Below are 18,793 nucleotides of genomic sequence, written 5' to 3' on the forward strand. Positions count from 1 at the left end.
TTAAGCTCAAAAGCAAAAAGCCCATAGCTGGGGTTCTAATATCTCATATTCTCTACATATTGGACACTGAAGAGGACATGTAATGCACACGTATTACTGGATTATATTAGCAGTCCTAAGTGAAGATGACAGCTGCAATGTTTCCAAAGACTGGTCTGGCCAAAAAAAAAAAAATTATCCCAGAATCAGAAGCTGGAAACTCTTCTTTGCAGCACTTCCCCACCTTCCCTCAAATGTGCCCATGAGAGATGCCGAACCAATGCATTTATATTTATTAAGTGAACAATGTATAATTTATATATTTTTAACTATTCATTTCCTTGCTTTTAAAGGGGCACCAACACCTTAAAGCTCACAGATTTTGTCTAAAAACATTTTACCTGTATGTATCTGCCCAAGAGCTCCCACCAGAGAGAGTAATTGTTTCTGTTTTATCATTCAGGGTGTCAACATGTTCAACTCTATTGGCAGAATGATCAGGGTATTGTTATGTTATGCAATGTATTAACGGGTGCCATCAACAGATTATAGCAGCTCTATGTATCTCCATTTTTCTTCTTTCAGTGTTCTGATCACTCCCAGAATCAACAGGGTTCTGGCCACAGATGCCTGGAACTTGCCCTGAAATTTTGGAAATGATCAGATGTGAAATTCAATAGTTATTGCGTCCCAGACAGAGACAGACAGATAGATGGAGAAATGTCGCCAAATTGAATGTAAGACATTCACATGCGCATGCAAAAATGGACACCAGTTATATGGGCCTTTGGGCCCAAGCCCCACCAATATTCTGGGGCTTGAGTGGAGCTGGCACCACTTAGAGGGATAAGGCCCATACCCAAGCTCGAGTTGTGCCAGAACACCCTGGAACAGCGTTCCGAGACTCTTCTGGGGAGCCAGAACATATTCTGGTATTTTTGACCCAACTCACCGCTCCAGAAGGAGAGATGGTGGCTCGTTTACAGTAGAGATCCCAATCCTGGGGATGCCCCTGGCTCCCCCTGGGTTCTGCCCAGGTTACTGAGCTGCCATCTCTCCTTCTGGAGCAGGGATGCAGGTCCAAAAGTTATTTTCCAATTTTGTCTACCTGGGAGGCTTCCCCACCCTCCCCCAGACTCCCAAATACAGGGGACTCTGCCCCTTACACCCCTTTGCCCTCTGACCCCTACCAAAAAATTTAAAACCACGGGCCTATACTGGCAAATATTCTTTTTTGCCTTCAGAATACAGATAACAATGTTAAGGCCAAAGTAACTTTTTAAACCAAAGTTACAGACAGGGCCAAAATAAGGCTTTATTATAGTAGCTGTTTGTATGGAAATTCTACTGCCTCTCCATAATAGTGTTAAACTTCACCTGTTTCAGTTGCTGAAAATCTGTTGATAATTCTTCATCTTGAGATTTATTTTGTGCTGAGACTGGAAAATTTCTAACAATCACTTCCTTTCTGCTAACTGATTCTCCCACAATTCTGCATGTTTAGGCTAAAATATTCTTTCTGCTGCTTATGGAGATGGATAGTTATTTTGGTACCATATGGCATGGCCACATCCACTCTGTCTCCGCTTACTGCCAGATGAGTTTTTCCCAAGTTATAAAACTTTCATAACAGCAGTATTAACAAATATTTCAGCTATAACTAAATAATTATGTACATTAGAACAAGGAAGACTGTCATATGGTAATGGTTCCACCTAATATCTAACCCTTTGTTCATGAGCTATCCAGGGTGGGCAGAATTGTTACTAGCAGAAAGGAAATTATCAGTAAGAAATTTTCCATTCTGCAACCAAGTGTCTTCTGCAATTCTTGACAATTGGGAAGTAGCAAGCAGTGAACAGATGTAGGGAGGATTGAAACAAAAGTTCAGTAAGAAAATAGTAATCCCCTTTTTATGAGGTTGCACAAAAGTCGATTATTTCTAGGCTACCACATGCAGCATCTTCCTACCATAGGAGGCCTCTGCAGAAGATGAAGGTCCACCTTGATGTGCATAATGAAGGTGTTAGCTGTAGACCATGCGGCTGCTTTGCAAATTTCTAAAGTGCACACACCTGCTTGTTCCGCCCATGATGGTGCTAAGGATCCCGTGGAGAGCCTTGATCCCTCCTGACACAGGAATCTCTAATTTGAAGGATTACGCATTACAGTAGGACCTCAAAGATACGAACACCAGAGTTACGAGCTGACCGGTCAACCTAATACCCTGTGAAACTGGAAGTAAGCAATCAGGCAGCAGCAGAGGGGAGGCAGGAAATGAAAGCAAATACTGTGCCTGTATTTCAAGGTCAGCATGCAGAGCAGAAATAGTCTGGGGTCTGCACAGTTCCTGTAAGCCAAGGGCACTGTTTCACCCCCTCCCACCCCACACCATTAGGAGAGGGAAGCTGTTTTCACCACCACGCCTGTCACCCTCACCCCCGGTCTGGAGCCCAGGAAAGAAAGCTCCCTGCTGATGTTGCTGCAATTTACTGAAGCTTGCAGCCAAAGCCTGGCCTGGAGCTGGAGTGGGAGTCAGCTACGCTCTGGAGGAGTTTTAAAAGGTCACAGCCCTGTGCACCGATGCTGCCCAAGCTTTGCCCGTGGCTGCACTCCTGGATCCTGCCAGCACCTCTGGGAGCGTAAGGAGCAGGAGAGGGAGGGGTGCTGGTAGCCAGCTGGGACCAACCCCTTTCCCCATGCTGCCTCTGGAGCGTGGGAAGAAGTGCACTGAGTAGGGTGAGCCCTGAGGAGAGGTGGCTGAGGGCTGGAGCTTGTAGTGCCAAGGGTGCAGGGCAGTCTTGGGGCCCCCCCCCCCCGCCTCAGTTCAGCCCAAAGACAAGAAACAGGAATAAGGCAGGGAACTACTTGCAAACTAGGCAGTGCTGCCAGGTGCCACCTTTGCAGAGATCTCTCCCAGTCTCAGCTGGAAGACACTGACTGCAGGGTACTGTACCATAATGTTTTGTTCAGAGTAACGACTGTTCAGAGTTACAAACAACCTCCATTCCCGAGGTATTCATATCTCTAAGGTTCTACTGTACATACTCTAATCCACCTCGTGATGGAAGACTTGGAATTTTGCATGAAAGGACACGAATAGGGAACTTGATCTTCTCATGGATTCTGTATGCTTGAGATGTATTTTTCAACACTCTTCTGACATCTAAGGTGTGCCATGCCTTTTCAATTGTATCTTGTGGTTTTGGACAGAATAAATGAAGCACAATCTCTTTGGAAGTGTGGAAGGAGGAATTTACCTTAGGAAGAAAGGATTCTCATATCCTGAGTACCATCTTGTCTTCGTGGAACAGGTAATAAGGCTCCTGTATAGATAAGGCTGCCAGCTCTTACACAGGCCTTGTGACCATGACAGCTTCTAAGGAACAAGTTTTAATGGATAAAAAAAGAAACTAACACTAAGGTCAGAGACTGGAAGGGATGGCTTGGCAGGGCCCTCAAAACTAACAGAAGGTCCCATTTTGGGAAGAGTGGCTTGACTAATTGGACTGCTCGAAGGAATCTGGCTATCTGTGGATTGTCCGCCAGGGAGCCCAAGAATCCTGCAAATAGCATGTTACTAAGAGCAGAAACCTGATGTGCAATGGTACTGGGTTGAAGGCCTCTGTCTATGCCTTCTTGTAGAAAGTCCAGGACAGTAGTTGGAATTCCTGGATTTCTGGGATTTGTATTGTGCTCTTGGCACCAGTTGCTGACTCTGGACCAAATAGAAGAATACACTTTTAGTGTTGATACCCTCCTAGATGAAAGTAATGTCTTAATGACTATGGAGGACAGATCAAGACCTTTTAGTACTTCCCTTTCAATAGCCAGGCTGTTAGGTGAAGCCGTTTCAGGTTCAGATGAAGAAGTGGACCTTGCAAGAGGATGTCCAGTCTCCACAAAACCTGGAGTAGGAGCTTCATGTCAACACTATCAGGTCTGAGAACCAAGGTCTCCTCAGCCAATGAGGAATTATCAGTATTACCATCAACTATGCTCATTTTATTTTCTGGACCACCTTCCTCAGCAAAGGACAACGTAAAACGCATAAAATAGGCCGTGTCCAACTGTGTGATAAGGCACTGTCCCCATGGCTGTGTGAGTCTACCCCCCTTGTGAAGTATTTTGGCCTCTTTTTGTGAACAGGTCAGTTGAAGGGAGGCCAAACACCTGAACAATGAGATTGATAACCTCATGATGCAGGCACCACTCAGAGTTGTTGACCTTGCACCTGCTGAGCCATTCTGCTTTTTGGTTCAGGTCGCCTATGATGTGGGTCGCTCTGAGGAAAAGGAGGAACTGTTCTGCCCATCTCAATATTTCTATTGCTTCTGCGTGTAGTGCCAGATTCTTTGTTCCCCTTTGGCTGTTTAAATATGCAACTGTAGTTGTATTGTCTGATTAAGCCTTAAGCTGATTGGGTCTCCAAGTAAGCTCCCCAGCCCTCCAGGCTAGCAATGTTGTGAGGATTAAAGGATTTGGAAGGCAGATGGACATACCCTTACAGACATTGTCATGGGCTGACCACCACTGTAAGGAGTTGAACACCTGTGTTGGAACCTGCACTTGATCTTTCATGTCTTGTGCAGCGTGGTCCCAGACTTTTAGTACAAAGGCTTCTGATGCACAACTGTGCCCATGAAGCAATCCCTATCCATGACACCAGAAGTCCTAGCAGTTGGAGGTATAGTGCTATGGTGGCACTTCTGCAGCTTTGGAGCAAGAAAATAAATTCCTGGATGGAACCAGAGAATTTTTCTTGGCACTGATGATGAAGCCATACGCCTGAAGGAGATTCAACATCTGAATAGGACCCTGTGCACTGCTGACTGAGATGGAGCTCTGATTAGATCTCATCCAGGAAGGGGTACAGGTGAGATCCTTGCACCCTGAGTCTGGCCACCAACATCTTTGTTAAAACCCTGGGGGCCAAGGACAGGCCAATAGGAGCATTCAGTACTGATGTTTCCTGACATAGGCAACATAGGCATGGTGTGATGGGGATAGGGAGATATTCATCCATTAGATCTAATAAAGCCAAGAAGTCTCTCCCCCACTTCCACCCCCTGGGTATATGGAGAGATGTCCCATAGATGCCAGGATCTCCATCCAAAACTTTCATTTTCTTCATTCACTAGTTGAGCCTTTTGAGGTCGAGAATATCTCTGATACCCCCGTGCATTTCTGTAGAGCGAAGAAGATGGAGTAGAACCCAGAGAACTTTTCTTCTGAGGGAACACTGTATTACTCCGATATCCAAAAGATGAGATATTTAATTCTAGATCAGATTGTATTTTATAGGGTCGTTGCAGCTCGATGAAGAACACATGGGGTAGAGCCCGCAGCTCAGGGAGCCTACCTGGCTCACTATTTCCGTGGCCCAATTTTCTGTGGTCAATGAAAAATTCCTCTACGAAATGGGAAAACCTGACCCCTAACTTCTGCTCTGATTTTTGTCATAAAGTGGATTTTTCTGGAGGGCTGAGATCCCTCTGGACTTTCCTCTAAGACCTCAATTCCACTATTTTCCATTGGGGAATCAGTTGTCCCCTCACTGGTACTTCTGTGAGCACAAGGAGAGAAAGGAGTGCCTCCCACTGAAGGCTGGTCTAAAGTCTCTCCTAAGAGCCCTTAGTGGGGAAGTGAGAGACTATTTGGATATTGTTATGTTGTCAACCACCAGCTTTTCTCCAAAATGGAAGCAGCCTGTAAAGTTGGCTAAGCATAGGACCTGTTTAGAGTGAGCGTCCACCTTCAAGGGATAGAGCCACAGGTGTGCCTGGCTACTGAGCTGGAAGCCCTGGCTTAAGCTGAGAACCTCATGGCATCCATTGATGCGTCAGCTGCCAACACTGTGGCTAGGGCGACTTTCTTTAAAGTGGAGCCAAAGTCAGGGTGATCTCTCAGCCAGGAATGAGATGCTCCTGCAAAGCACATAGTTGCCAGGGACACTCAGAGGAGGCTTCAAAGTCCTTTTTGAGAGTGGCCTCCATCTTCCTACCTGTGGGGTCCATAGGTTAGAACTCCCCCTCTGAGAGAATACCCACATCCCTGGTGAGGGATGCTACAACGGCATTCACCTTCCATGCGCCACAACAGAGTCCTTTGGTCCTTGAATATTATACAGCCTGAGGTCGCTCTTGTTAATGTGCTTGCCCTTATCAGGCTCTTTCCATTAATTCCTAATCAATTCCTCAAAGGCAGGGTGAAGGGGTATTGCCACCTCAGGGGAAGTTTTTGAGATGAGAAATTTACTCTGAGGCTTACTCACTAGAGCCTGCTCAAGTTTCAGCTTCCTCAGTGAAGGAGGAATAGGAATCAGAGAAGTAATATCTGGATTTTTTTAGCTTTTTCTTTCCCTTTTTACACTTTTTAGATTTTTGTTAACCTTTTCTGTGTCCTTTGGGAGCACAGAAACTCTGTTGCAGTTTTGGGTGAGAGCTTTTGTGGCTTGCCTTCCTTGGAATCTGGAGTCCTCTCAAGAAGTCTGTCTCAGAATCCGCCTACTGGGTCCCATTTCCTCAGGGAGAGGAGTTGGGGAAACTCATTGTTAAAGCCCTCCTGGTTGTCTTGGAAAGGAGAGGGCTGAATAGAAGCACTGCTCCTTTTCCCAAGATGCTCAGAACTCACTTTAAGACTAGGGGAGGGGGAGACAGGACTTATGGCCCCACAAGCCTCCCTTTTTTCTTCTGCAGTGGTCCCCTGGGACTTATCCCTGAGTCAAGTAGTCTGGGTCCTGCTCGCTTTTGGAACCTCCCCCTGCTCTGCACTGGGGTTCCAGGTCCATTTTTCCCCAACCGGAGTTGTGGCTGCCTTGGTGACTGGGTGATGTCCACCCACCTGTCTGACTTGTAGCTAAGGGACCTAACAGAGAGTGGGTACAGGGTGGACACAACTTACTGTCTGTTGAGGCTGGGAAGGCTGCCTCTCATAGAGAGCACCACTTGACTTTCACCTGGTGCTTTCTTGGCTGCTCTGCCACGCCTGTAAGGGGCAGAGGAGCCAGCAGGGAAGACACTGCAGCAGAAACTCAGAAAGGGTTACCAACCCAAGGGGTTAACCAACTCAAGGAGGAGGAGGAATGTGGAGGAGGTACTACGCTGCTCCTCACTGCCTAAAAAAACTCAGCAGAAAAGTTAAAATAGAAGGAGTAAGGACATGAACAAAAGAAACTGTTACTGTCTGCTGCTGCAGAAGCAGAGAATCTGGCAGCAAGCAGAAGTACAGTAAGCTTGGCCAGACCATGCAGTGCCAAAACACTGATCTGCCTCCATGAGTTGCAGAGAGATAAGCAACCCAGACATCAAGAATTGCAGGAGACATTGGGCTGCAGGAATTTGTATTCTACAGGACAAATTTCTCTACATAATGTTTACTGATGTGCAATTTTTCCTTCACTGCCTATACTTATTTTATACAGCATCTATAGTATTTGATCAGTTAAGACCCAAACCAATCAATTCCTCTATGGCTAAATGGACTTACAAAGAAAGGCGGAATAGTAACCAAAAGGAACTACAATGAATTACACTAAATATTAATACTAATGGGGATTTCTGCTAAAAAATTGATGACACAATCTGGTCCATGGTTCCTACAAAGTGTGCTCTGAAAACTTGAAAAGAAACACAAGATATACAACAAGGACATACACTATTCAAATACATTATACATGTCTCTCAACTGCTCAGTTTACAACTGTGAGCAACACTAAGAACTTGTCTAAGCTTAAATATGTAACCCTATATAGCTAAAATGTATGTTACAGAAAAATAAAATATACACACAAATATATAAGAACTTTTATTTACTCAAGGGGCCCAATTCTCCTGCCACTCAATATAAACACTTAACTTAAATAATTGATTAATCATGTTTATTATTCATAGTGCTTAGGGGTCAACCAAGAACAGGGCCCCCTTGTGCTAGACACTGTCCCAGCCCCAAAAAGTACTTGCTATTGATTTCAGTGGGATTTTGCATATGTCCAGTAGTGGGAGAATCAGATTCAAGGGGAGACAGAGAGAAAGAAAGTAAGAAAAAGAATTGTATATTTGATATTATGGAGTATTATAAATGTTTTAAACAACTATTTAGTTTCCCTTCACTTTTATCAATTTGAAACATGAATTGGCAATCTGAGCAACGCAAACACAAGCACAATAACTTAACATGTTTTAACATTCCTAGATAACACTGACCTTTACCAGGCATGGTTGCTGAAAATTTGTCACTATTTCTTCCTTAGCTTGAGTTTCAGTCTTCTTTTCCTGAGGTTCAGCTGATGTCTGCTTTGCAAACAAGAAAGAAAATTAAGAAGTATAACTTTATATTTTTATCATACAGAACAAAATACCAACAAAGTGATATATTCTCATAAGTATGAGTTTTGTTTTTCACTGCAAATATTGATAAATTAAGTTGAAACTAGAAAATACATTTATGGACAAATGACTTTAGGCCCTTTTCCTACAAATACTTATGCACATGCTTAATTTTACTACCATCAGTAGTCCCTCAATGGACTTACTTATGGTGGTAATGTTAAGCACATGCAAAAACGTTTGCAGGATCGAAGACCTAAAGGGGAAAATGTGGAGTAATTTTTTGACTAATCACCTCACATGCATGATCCTGCAGGCAGAGCCAGCAAAAGAGTTGCTACAGGGCTTAGAAGGGTGCTCAGCTCCTTGAAGAACTACTCATCCTCTTGTGAAGTTGGGGTGTGAGGCCACGCCATGTTTGTCCTCAATATGTGCCCTTTTGGTTCTGGTGCACCAAACTGGAGGCACCAACTCACCATGCTAAGTAAAGTGTGCATTTCTTTACTCGATATGGTTGCTTCCTATGAATCTGCTGCGTATGCGTAGACAACTCAGCAAGTGTTCATTTACCCTTTGTGAAACATCAGAGCTTTTGGGATCAAGTCCTAAAGCCAGCACTAGCTAGTGTAAGTTTTATAGCTAAAGCTGTATTTTATTTCAGAACATGTTTCTTTTTTTAAAAAATCACAAATTAGCAATATTTATAAGCAAAACAATTCATAGCCACAAATAAATGCAAGAGCTCGTTAAAGCCTTCAATAGAACACCACATTTAGAATATTGTGTCCAGTTTTGGGCCCCCCACTACAAAAAGGATGTGGACAAGTTGGAGAGAGTACAGCGGAGGGCAACAAAAATGATTAGGGGGCTGGAGCACAGGACTTATGAGGAGAGGCTAAGGAAACTGGGCTTGTTTAGTTTGCAAAAGAGAAGAATGAGGGGGATTTGATAGCAGCCTTTAACTACCTGAAAGGGGGTTCCAGGGAGGATGGGGCTAAGCTGTTCTCGGTGGTGGCAGATGACAGAACAAGGAGCAACGTTATCATTTATGCTTGAAAATATGCTTTCAAGCATATTATCATTTATTAACCACCATCAGCATGCTTAGTAGTATACAAAAATTTACCAAGACATAATCATTGCCCCAAGAGCTCACACAATCTAACGCAGAGAAACAAAGATGTAGTTATGCACCCTCTCATTCAACCAGATTGATCAACTCATCTTCTAAACGACAATGGAATTTATACTTGCATATTTCCACTGTATACATAACTTTGACAGAGCAAAAAAGTAAAGTAAGAATTATACATGAGCAAACTATATCTTCAGCCCCATTAAGATAACAATACATGTTTACTGAGTGCCTTCCAGAGAGCACCTCTCATCTTCTCCGAATAGGAAGAATTGTGGACACAGCACAGCACTGTTTTGGTTTTTTTAAACAGGGCAAGGTCAAAGAAGTGCACTTTGCATTTGCAATGGAAGGTAGTGAGGTCTGTGGCCTTTCTTAGCTGTTATGGGAATCTGTTCTACAGTGTTCAGCTGGCTATTGAAAAAGCTCTGTTTCCTGCACAGATGAACTTTAACCTTGTGATGATGGAAAGATCCATTGTACCCAAGAAGCAATTGTGTCAAACACAGTCCTCTTTCGGCAATCATTGAGATATCCTGGACCCAGACCACTGACTGCCTTGCAGATGAGGCCCAAACCCTTGAATTTTACATGTTATGTTATGAGAAACCAATTCAGTGAGCTTAGGACAGATCTGATATACTTACAATAATCTATATTGCTGAAGAGATGTACTGTAAGTATTGAAGTTAATGAAAATAAGACATTTCTACATTATTAATTATACTGGAATTTACCTCACATTCAAGTATTTTCAAAAGGTATTTTTGACTTCACTTTTGACAGATATACATTTCTAGAAAATGCAGTTTTCACTTTGATGATAAAGTCTTCATCTCCAGTGTGACATAACAAAGGAGGTGACAAATGATACAAAGAAGTCAAAGGTCTGGATCTGACAACATGCCAAAATTTTAAAGCATTTTTGCTAACACTAAAAATATAATTTATACAGCACCATAAGTGAACATGGTGCTGTATAGGTACCAGTTATGACAAAGGTCCCACTCCTCAGCAGATTACATTCTAAGTTATTATAATTATTTATTAATTATTTATTGTATTATGGCAGCACTTCAGGGCCCCAGTCAGGTTGTGCTAAACACAGAGGTAAAAGATGGCCCTTGCCCTGAAAAACCAGCAGTCTAAGACAAGATGTAATAAGTGGCTGTAACAATCAGAAAGAGCTGGAGAAGGAGTCATAGAGTTTAAGGCCAGAGGGGACTACTACATCATCTACTCTGACCTCCTGTATATCACAGGCCACCAACAGCACGCAGCACCTGCGCACTAAGGATGAGGGAAACAGTAATAAGAACACGTGTTTATATAGAGTATCTCTTTGCACAACTAGATTATTTTGAGTTTATTAGGTTTTTTATAAGATAAAAGCAAATATGTTAAACATCAGAGGTACCTACCTCTAGCCCATATACCTCGCTACTATCACCAGACAGTTTCCTATAGCATCATGACAGAAGTGTGTGTTGAAGAGAAATTTGGAAGAAAGTGTAGTGGCTTATCTGACTATTTCAGGGATAATGTACCATGCATAAGATAATGTAGCTGTATGGAAGAATGTGTGATGGTGCTTTTGAAGCAAGTAAATAATTGGGCAATATTGGATAGAAAATGGCATTGTTAATAGAGCAGTGGAGATGGGGTGTTGACACAACAAAGCACAAGAACAGATAAGAAGGATGGGTCTAAGTTCTGAAGGGTCTTCACAAGTCTGGAACAGACAGCTTCTGAAGGGGAATGCAGTGGAAGGACTCAAAGAGCAGGGTGATACATTCAGACATAAGGGCTAGGAAGATGACCTTAGCAGCAGTATTTCAAATATACCTTAGGGAAGTAAGGGTAAGTGTCAGGAAGAACAGAGAAAAGAAGGTTGCAATTGTCAAGATGGGTGAGAATAAGAGCCTGAATAACAGTGAAAAGGCTGGATCTTAGAGATGTTGTAGAGGAAGGACTAGCAACATTTGGACAGAGTCTGAAATGGATGGTCCCTCACCAAAGGCTCTTAAGCAAAGTAAGCAGTCATGGGATAAGATGGAGGATCTTCTCCTGGATCAGTAACTGGTTAAAAGACAGGAAACAAAGGGTAGGAATAAATGGTCAGTTTTCAGACTGAAGAGAGATAAATAGTGGTGTCCCCCAAGGCTCTGTACTGGGGCCAGTACTGTTCAACATATTCATAAATGATGTGGAAAAAGGGGTAAACAGTGAGATGGCAAAATTTGCAGGTGATACAAAACTACTCAAGATAGTTAAATCCAAAGCAGACTGCGAAGACTTACAAAGGGATCTCACAAAACTGGGTGACTGGGCAACAAAATGGCAAATAAAATTCAATGTTGCTAAATGCAAAGTAATGCGCATTAGAAAACATAATCCCAACTATATATAAAAAATTATGAGCTCTAAATTAGCTATTACCACTCAAGAAAGAGATATTGGAGTAATTGTGGATAGATAGAACTAATTGTGGATAGCTCTCTGAAAATATCCACTCAATGTGCAGCAGCAGTCAAAAAAGCTAATAGGATGTTGGGAATCATTAGGAAAAGGATAAAAAATAAGACAGAAAATATCATATTGCCTCTTTATAAATCCATTGTATGCCCACATCTTGAAAACTGCATGCAATTCTAGTCACCCCATCTCAAAAAAGATATAATGGAATTGGAAAAGGTACAGAAAAGGGCAACAAAAATTAGTAGGGGTATGGAACAGCTTCCATATGAGGAGAGATTTAAAGACTGGCACTTTTCAGCTTGGAAAAGAGACGACTAAAGGGCGATCTGATAGAGGCCTATAAAATCATTGCTGGTGTAGAGAAAGTAAATAAGGAAGTGTTATTTACTCCTTCCTATACACAAGAACTAGAGGTCACCAAATGAAATTAATAGGCAGCAGGCTTAAAACAAACAAAAGGAAGTATTTTTTCACACATCACGAAGTCAACCTGTGAAACTCCTTGCCAGAGGATGTTGTGAAGGTGAAGACTATAACAGGGTTCAAAAGAGAACTAGATAAGTTAATGGAGGATACATCCAACAATGGCTATTATGCAGATGGGCAGGGATTGCTGTTTGCCAGAAGCTGGGAATGGCTGCCAGGATGGATCACTTGATAATTGCATGTTCTGTTCATTCCCTCTGAAGCACCTGGTATTGACCACTGTCAGAAGACAGGATACTGGGCTAGATGGACCATTGGTCTGACCCAGTATGGCCATTCTTATTTCTTATGCTCATATCGGTGTTCCAAAATAATGCTACCGTTACTTTAGCAATTTAAAAAAAAGCAGAAGCAGTAGAAGAATGAAGAAAAAGATGGACGTGAGTTCCAAGACAACCAACAGCCTTGGTAATCACACTTGTAATGAAAAAAACATGTTTCTTTTACAGAAGAACAGTAAGGAGCCTAGATAGGAACCGCATCCACAAGCCAACTGTAACCAGAAAATAAAGAAGATGAGAAGAGTCTAACCTTCCTGTTTAAAGGTCTGATCCAAATCCTATTCAAATCAATTAAAAGATTCTCATTATCTTCAATAATAGTTGCATTGGAACAGTGAAAAAGATAAAGTCTAAAATATGTGCATATAGACTCTGTCTGTATGAAACTGTTCTCACTTTACCAGAAAGCAATACATGATCAGAGGTTAACTGATGGAAAATGTATGCTCAGTCATTTTCAGCATTGCCACTTAAGCTTTATACCTTCCACAAGAATTCCTTCTCGATCAATGGTGCACCATAAGTAGATATATCCAAGAAGCATAAACCTGTTATGTCTGAACCATAATTTAAACCTCAACTAGACAATAAAGAATTTAAATAGCAAACATTAAAAAGACATAAATGTCATGAATGGATATAAATGTCAAAGGAAGACAGAGTTGGTCAGCGTGACTAGCCCTTATCAACCCACTTCTAAGTAAGCACATTAAGTGATTCGCCAAACTGTTCTCAGCATAATTGAGATGATCTCAACAGGCCTTCATTCTGACATGGGTTCACAGTACCCAAAGACAGACACACACACAATTTTAAAAGATAAAAGTACATTTGGTGTTGGTTTGATACTGTTCGTTATACAGTTCTTGTTCATTAACAATATTTGCTTGCTCAAGATTTTGTGGTTATTGTACCAAGATTTTTATTTTACTAACAAAATAGTTTTTCTTCCATCCATATAACCCAAAAGTTTATTTGGACTGCAAAAGAACTATTGTACTGAAAAAATAAAGATGATCAGCTGCAGACTGTTTCATGCTGATCAAAAGAAATGTGTATCTGTAAAGAATATAAACTCCCTCTCATAGATAATAAAACCAACAAGTAATTTAGTAACTCAGTATATTTAGAGTTAGCAAACACTGCCAATCAGATTAAAATTATCATGAAAATTCTACTTCTCAATAAAACATGGTGGGAACTATTATTCATAACTAATTCCCCTTGAGGAATCCAAAGCAAACATGCTTGAGTGGTTATGTCCCGCTGCTGGGCTGGTATACTTTCCCCTGGATAACAACAGTCTTTTTAAGGCTGTTGGGTAAATTGTGGTCAACCTTGTAACAATATAACAAACTATCAACATTAAGTAGCCAATGCCAATCAAGAACAAGACAAGAAGGAAAAAATATGTAAAAAAAAGAAAATCCCATTTAGTTATTACAGCTTGTTTTTATTTCAATAAATGTATTTCCTGGATATTTCCACTTCACCTAAAAGAACAAATTTCATACCTTGTTAGTAAAGGCAAGGACTGAAACTCAGCAATATATATTAAATAAGCCATGCATGACAGATTAAAAACAATTGCTAAACTCTTCATCCTATTTAAAAAGTCACTGCAGTTGAGAAAACACCTGCTGCAACTGCCTTTGACTTTACATAATTTAATCAACAATTGTTAGAGCAGCATTCACCCTTGTTAGGGTTCAGATCTTATAGATGATGAAAATGCTAAAGAACAAGCAGACCTGCAAAGCCTCTCCATTTTACTTTTTTTTTTAAATCTGGACCTGAACAATGAAAAGTTTTAGGTGAAAGTAATTCAAGATCACTGTTCAGAGTTTAAAAAGTGCTCTGTGCCCAGCAAACTCCAGCTGAAAACAATGGAGAATCTCTCCTTCCCACCTCAAACTGGGGACTGAGCTTTTTTTAAAACCTAGCCATTTATTTAGGTGCTTAAATGGGAACTGTAGGTTTCCAGGCCCTTTTAAAAATCTGGCATAAGACATGTGTAGTTCTTATTACTAGTTAACAAAAAGTAATGTAGCATAAAATAGATTAGCAACTACTACTATTTTTAATGCAAATTGAACAGGAAGTCACAATGGGATGTGTTCACATATGCTACTTTTTAAAATAGAAGTTAACTTACGCGATTATTTTTCTCTTTCTAACTTTTGCATTTAATCAAACTACATGAGGTTAATTATCTCAAGTGACTGTAATGATCATATAACTGCACTGACAGCACTAGGGAATGATGTTCTCTGCCTAGCCATAAAATGCATACACTCACACAGCTCCACCAATTTGCCTCACCTTATTCTAAAACAACCACCTCTGCATGAAAGTATAGTTCAGTCTCCATGCCCATTTATTCCTAAGGTTCTCTAATGATATTGCCAACATGGGTGCCAATTGCAATAGTGGTTATGGTGATATATGGGGCTGGACTACATGACCTTTGGAGGTTCCTTCCAGCCCTGCATTCTATAATTCTCTGTGAACACTTGACCACTTCGAATGAGAATAAGGTCTTTTTTCATCAATTTATTTCACACAGGGCAAAGAGCCATCCAACAGTAATATCTACTGTCTTGGTTAGGAACTGTATCAGTAACTTCCAAGTGAAAGGCTCTGTATCCAATTAAAAGTGTTCTGTAGCATTTTTTTTATGCTTGATGCCTTATTGTAGTCTTTTACTGTAAACATTGCCACATTAGATTAGAGGAATCTCTAACACCAGATTAATAAATCTGTCCAACAGTAACATATTAACCATCTTACTGTGATTTCACAATGCTAAATGATAAATAAGGATGTCAGTTTTGAGTTATGTTACCTTCTAAATACATTTAACACTTCTGTTGATCTGCAAATATCAAATATATCCCTTTAAAAGGGAAATAGAAAAACCATCTAGATTATAAGCAGAATAATATGACCAGTGTACAAAAAGAGGCCTTTTTAAATGAGGTTATATTGTAACTTGTTTTAATATTGGCTTGATTTTACTTTAAAAGGACACTTCAAATTGACAGTAAGAAACAATGAAGGAAGTTCTACAACACATGGGTGTTTTTATCCATTTGTTTTGTCTGGCCTCTGTGTTATAACACATTGTAGGATCTGAAAAACAAATATACAACTTTTCTAAAAGTAATATTTACCCAACAGAAAATATTGCTCTTGTTCTGGTTCACCTACTTCCATTTTTATGCTGTAGTTCTGGCCAAGAACACTCTCCAGGAGTTCTTTGATCATCTTGTCTGAGGGAGACTGAAAAGTAGACTGCAGGGAAGCAATTATTTCATCAATAGACCTTGCAACCACTCTCACAGGCAACTTTGGTGTAGAAGTAAGCTCTTCTGGTTTGCTCTGCTGGAAGTTCTTCTCGTATATTTTTGAAGTGTCTGGTCTAGTTATGTCTCTAGCCTCTTCCAACTGCTCTGAAGCAGACCTCACACTTGGATGGCTGCAGGACACACTGCTTCTTTTACTCAGTGCTCTTCCTAGCTCAACAACTGAACCTTGTTGACTTGCTTTTGAAAGTTCTCTGCATACTTTATCTTTTTTCTTAATTACCTTTTTCTTTTTAGAAGCCTTTTCACTTGAATCGGAATCTGTAGAACTAGATTCATCACTTTCTTTACTGTCATTACTAGCTTCTTTAGTTCTATTTGTTTTTATAGTCTGAATGTTTATCTTTAGAGAGTGGGCTCTACCCTGCACTTTTCTAGTATCTTTGACTTTCTGTAACAGAATGGAAGGTTTATAAGTTACTGGTCTTGGATGAAGAATAAGTTTGCAATATTTAGGCTTCCGAGGTGGTGCTGGTTGTTTTAACATGGTGATTTTTTTATTAGTACCCGCTAAAGATGCTATTACTGGCATCTTTACACTTGTACTTTCATGACTACAGCTACTATTTTCCACATCTATTTTTTCAGAGTAACTTCTCCGATTTTTGTCAGCACTGTCCTCTTTTACCGGAGTTTTATTTCTTTGAGTCATCATTCTGAGATCATGAGTATGGTTTTTCATGTCTCTTAATTCAGGAGAGATCCTTACTTTTCTGTGAACTTCAGAACTGTCAATGAATTCATTAGGGATATTTTTATTTATATTAATGATAGGCTTATGTGGACTTTCTGACCTCTGGAGATGATACTGCTCTAACTGATGTGACTGATCTGGTGTTAAATTTTCCAATAAGGGCTGAATGCTCACATTTGTATTAGCAGTAGCTGCTGCTTGTTTGAATTTAAGAAAATCCCGCTGAGATTCCTTGCATATACTCTCACGCTCCTTAATCAGATTGAGTTCTTCTAGATAACTTAGTCCAAAGTGTTCATGTTTTCTAGCCATTTCCTCTTAATGGATGTGGCCTGTAACGTAAGACAGAAATGTGTTTATATATATGTTATATACAAACATAGACCCCAAGCCTGCAAAAGACTTGTGCACATGCTTAACTTTATGCACTGAGTAGTTCCATTGATTTCAACAGGACTACTCACAGTACGTACAGTTAAGCACATCTGATAGCCACTGGCACTTTATCTGCATTGCTACCACTGGTAGCAATTGCTGGAAGTTTTGGGGAGGAAAAAAAAACCTAACATAGGCACGGCCTAAAAATGAGAGTGTTAAATGCAAAAGACAACAGGTGGAGCTGCCACCTGCAGTAACAAATGACCTTCCCCACCCCCATGGCCTGCATAAATATACCACTCTCCTCAATCACAGAAAAAGAGGTGCCCCCCAAAGACACTTCCCTTTAAAAGAGTATCTGGGAAAGATATTCACACCCCAAAGAACAAAAGACCAGCTGCCCCCCAAAAGAGATACAGCCTGACCTCCCCAACATGAAATATACCACCCAAATGGGAGCCTAAGCACCCACCCAGCCCCCAAAGATACCCCGCACCCTCCCCAAGACACCCCCCAAAAGATACCACCCACACCCCAAATAAGATACCCTCTGGCCTCCCCCCCAACAAATAATGCCCCCTCCCCGCCCCCAGGCTAAAGGCCAGTCCTGCCCCGCCCTCGTGGCGCTGAAGGGTCAGTGAGGCCCTTGACGGAGCTCTCTCACCTGACCCCGCCGGGCACGGCCTGCTTCTCCCGGGCTGGAGGGCAAGGAGAGGCACAGGCACAGCCCTTCCCCGGGGAGGCGGCTCTGTCCGGACACAGAGCCAGGGGAGACGCGCTCGGGAACCTAGCAACAGACCAGCTGGGCTCGGTGCTTGCGGCCCGGCCGGGGAAGAGGGGCCCGCGGGGCTCCTGCTTCTCGAGCGCGCCCCCTGCAGCCGGGGAGGGTCCATCGCCGCGCGCCCCCGCGGGCATTGAAAGGTGGAGAGGGGGGGGGATGCTCCTGCCAGCCCTGCGCCGATTGACCTCCCGCGGCAGCCTGCAGCGCAGGATTTCCTGGGCGGTAGCCGAAGGGCAGGCGCTGCCGGTGCTGGGCTCAGCGCGGCTGCAAAACGCGAGGCAGTTGGCGCCGATGAGATCCAGGCTCCAGCGAGTAGCGCGGGACTTGGGGCCATCGGTGCCGGACTGACTACGGAGCGGGTCCAGCTCCCGCAGTTGGTGCAGCTGCAGCCGCTGAGGCCAGCCGCCAACGTGGCCCCTGTTCTGCTAATCTCGGGATCACCCGGCGAAGGGGCAGGCAGAGCGGTCTGGGCACCGGGCTGCGTGAGGGGTGTCTCCTCCCCAGCCCCGTGTGGACACGGAATGGGAAGCCCATCGCTGAGATACAGCTATAGGAACTGTCCCCTAAGGTTACCCGCTGGCTGAGGGGCAGCGATCAGGGTCGGGTATCTCCCAGCCACAAGAGCTAAAGGAACACTCCACCTGAATCCTGAGTTTTTGAACCACGTGGCTTGTCAGGTTATTTGCGTCCCTTCAGCTTCCTTTCTTCTCGGTATAAAGAAAACTCCATTGAGTGTTGGATGATGCTGTGCACTGGCTCCATGACATTTCTACTCTGAGAATGACTGTCGAAATGGCATTCGTGGGGTTTCATAGTTATTACCTCTCAGCCACCTCCAGATAAAGTCCAAATATGTCTTTCTAACTGCCTGGAGCTGAAGGTCAAACTT

General features: G+C 42.3%; 1 protein-coding gene across 1 annotated transcript in view; it reads right to left on the reverse strand.

Annotated features, from left to right (window-relative positions):
* The window catches only part of TTC6 (tetratricopeptide repeat domain 6), a 119,651-nt gene extending 101,840 nt beyond the window's left edge, over positions 1-17,811 (reverse strand). The window contains exons 1-3 of the mRNA XM_067532243.1: positions 17,788-17,811; positions 15,897-17,077; positions 8,184-8,270 (exon numbers count right to left, since the gene is read on the reverse strand). Coding sequence (XP_067388344.1) covers positions 8,184-8,270; positions 15,897-17,057 — 1,248 coding nt within the window. The 5' untranslated portion in view covers positions 17,058-17,077; positions 17,788-17,811. The remainder of the gene's footprint in view (positions 1-8,183; positions 8,271-15,896; positions 17,078-17,787) is intronic.
* Positions 17,812-18,793: the final 982 nt, after the last annotated feature.

The sequence above is a fragment of the Emydura macquarii genome, unplaced genomic scaffold, assembly GCF_026122565.2.
Source record: "Emydura macquarii macquarii isolate MOO-44397 ecotype Brisbane River unplaced genomic scaffold, CSIRO-AGI_Emac_v2 contig_374, whole genome shotgun sequence".
In the NCBI taxonomy this organism is placed as follows: Eukaryota; Metazoa; Chordata; order Testudines; family Chelidae; genus Emydura; species Emydura macquarii.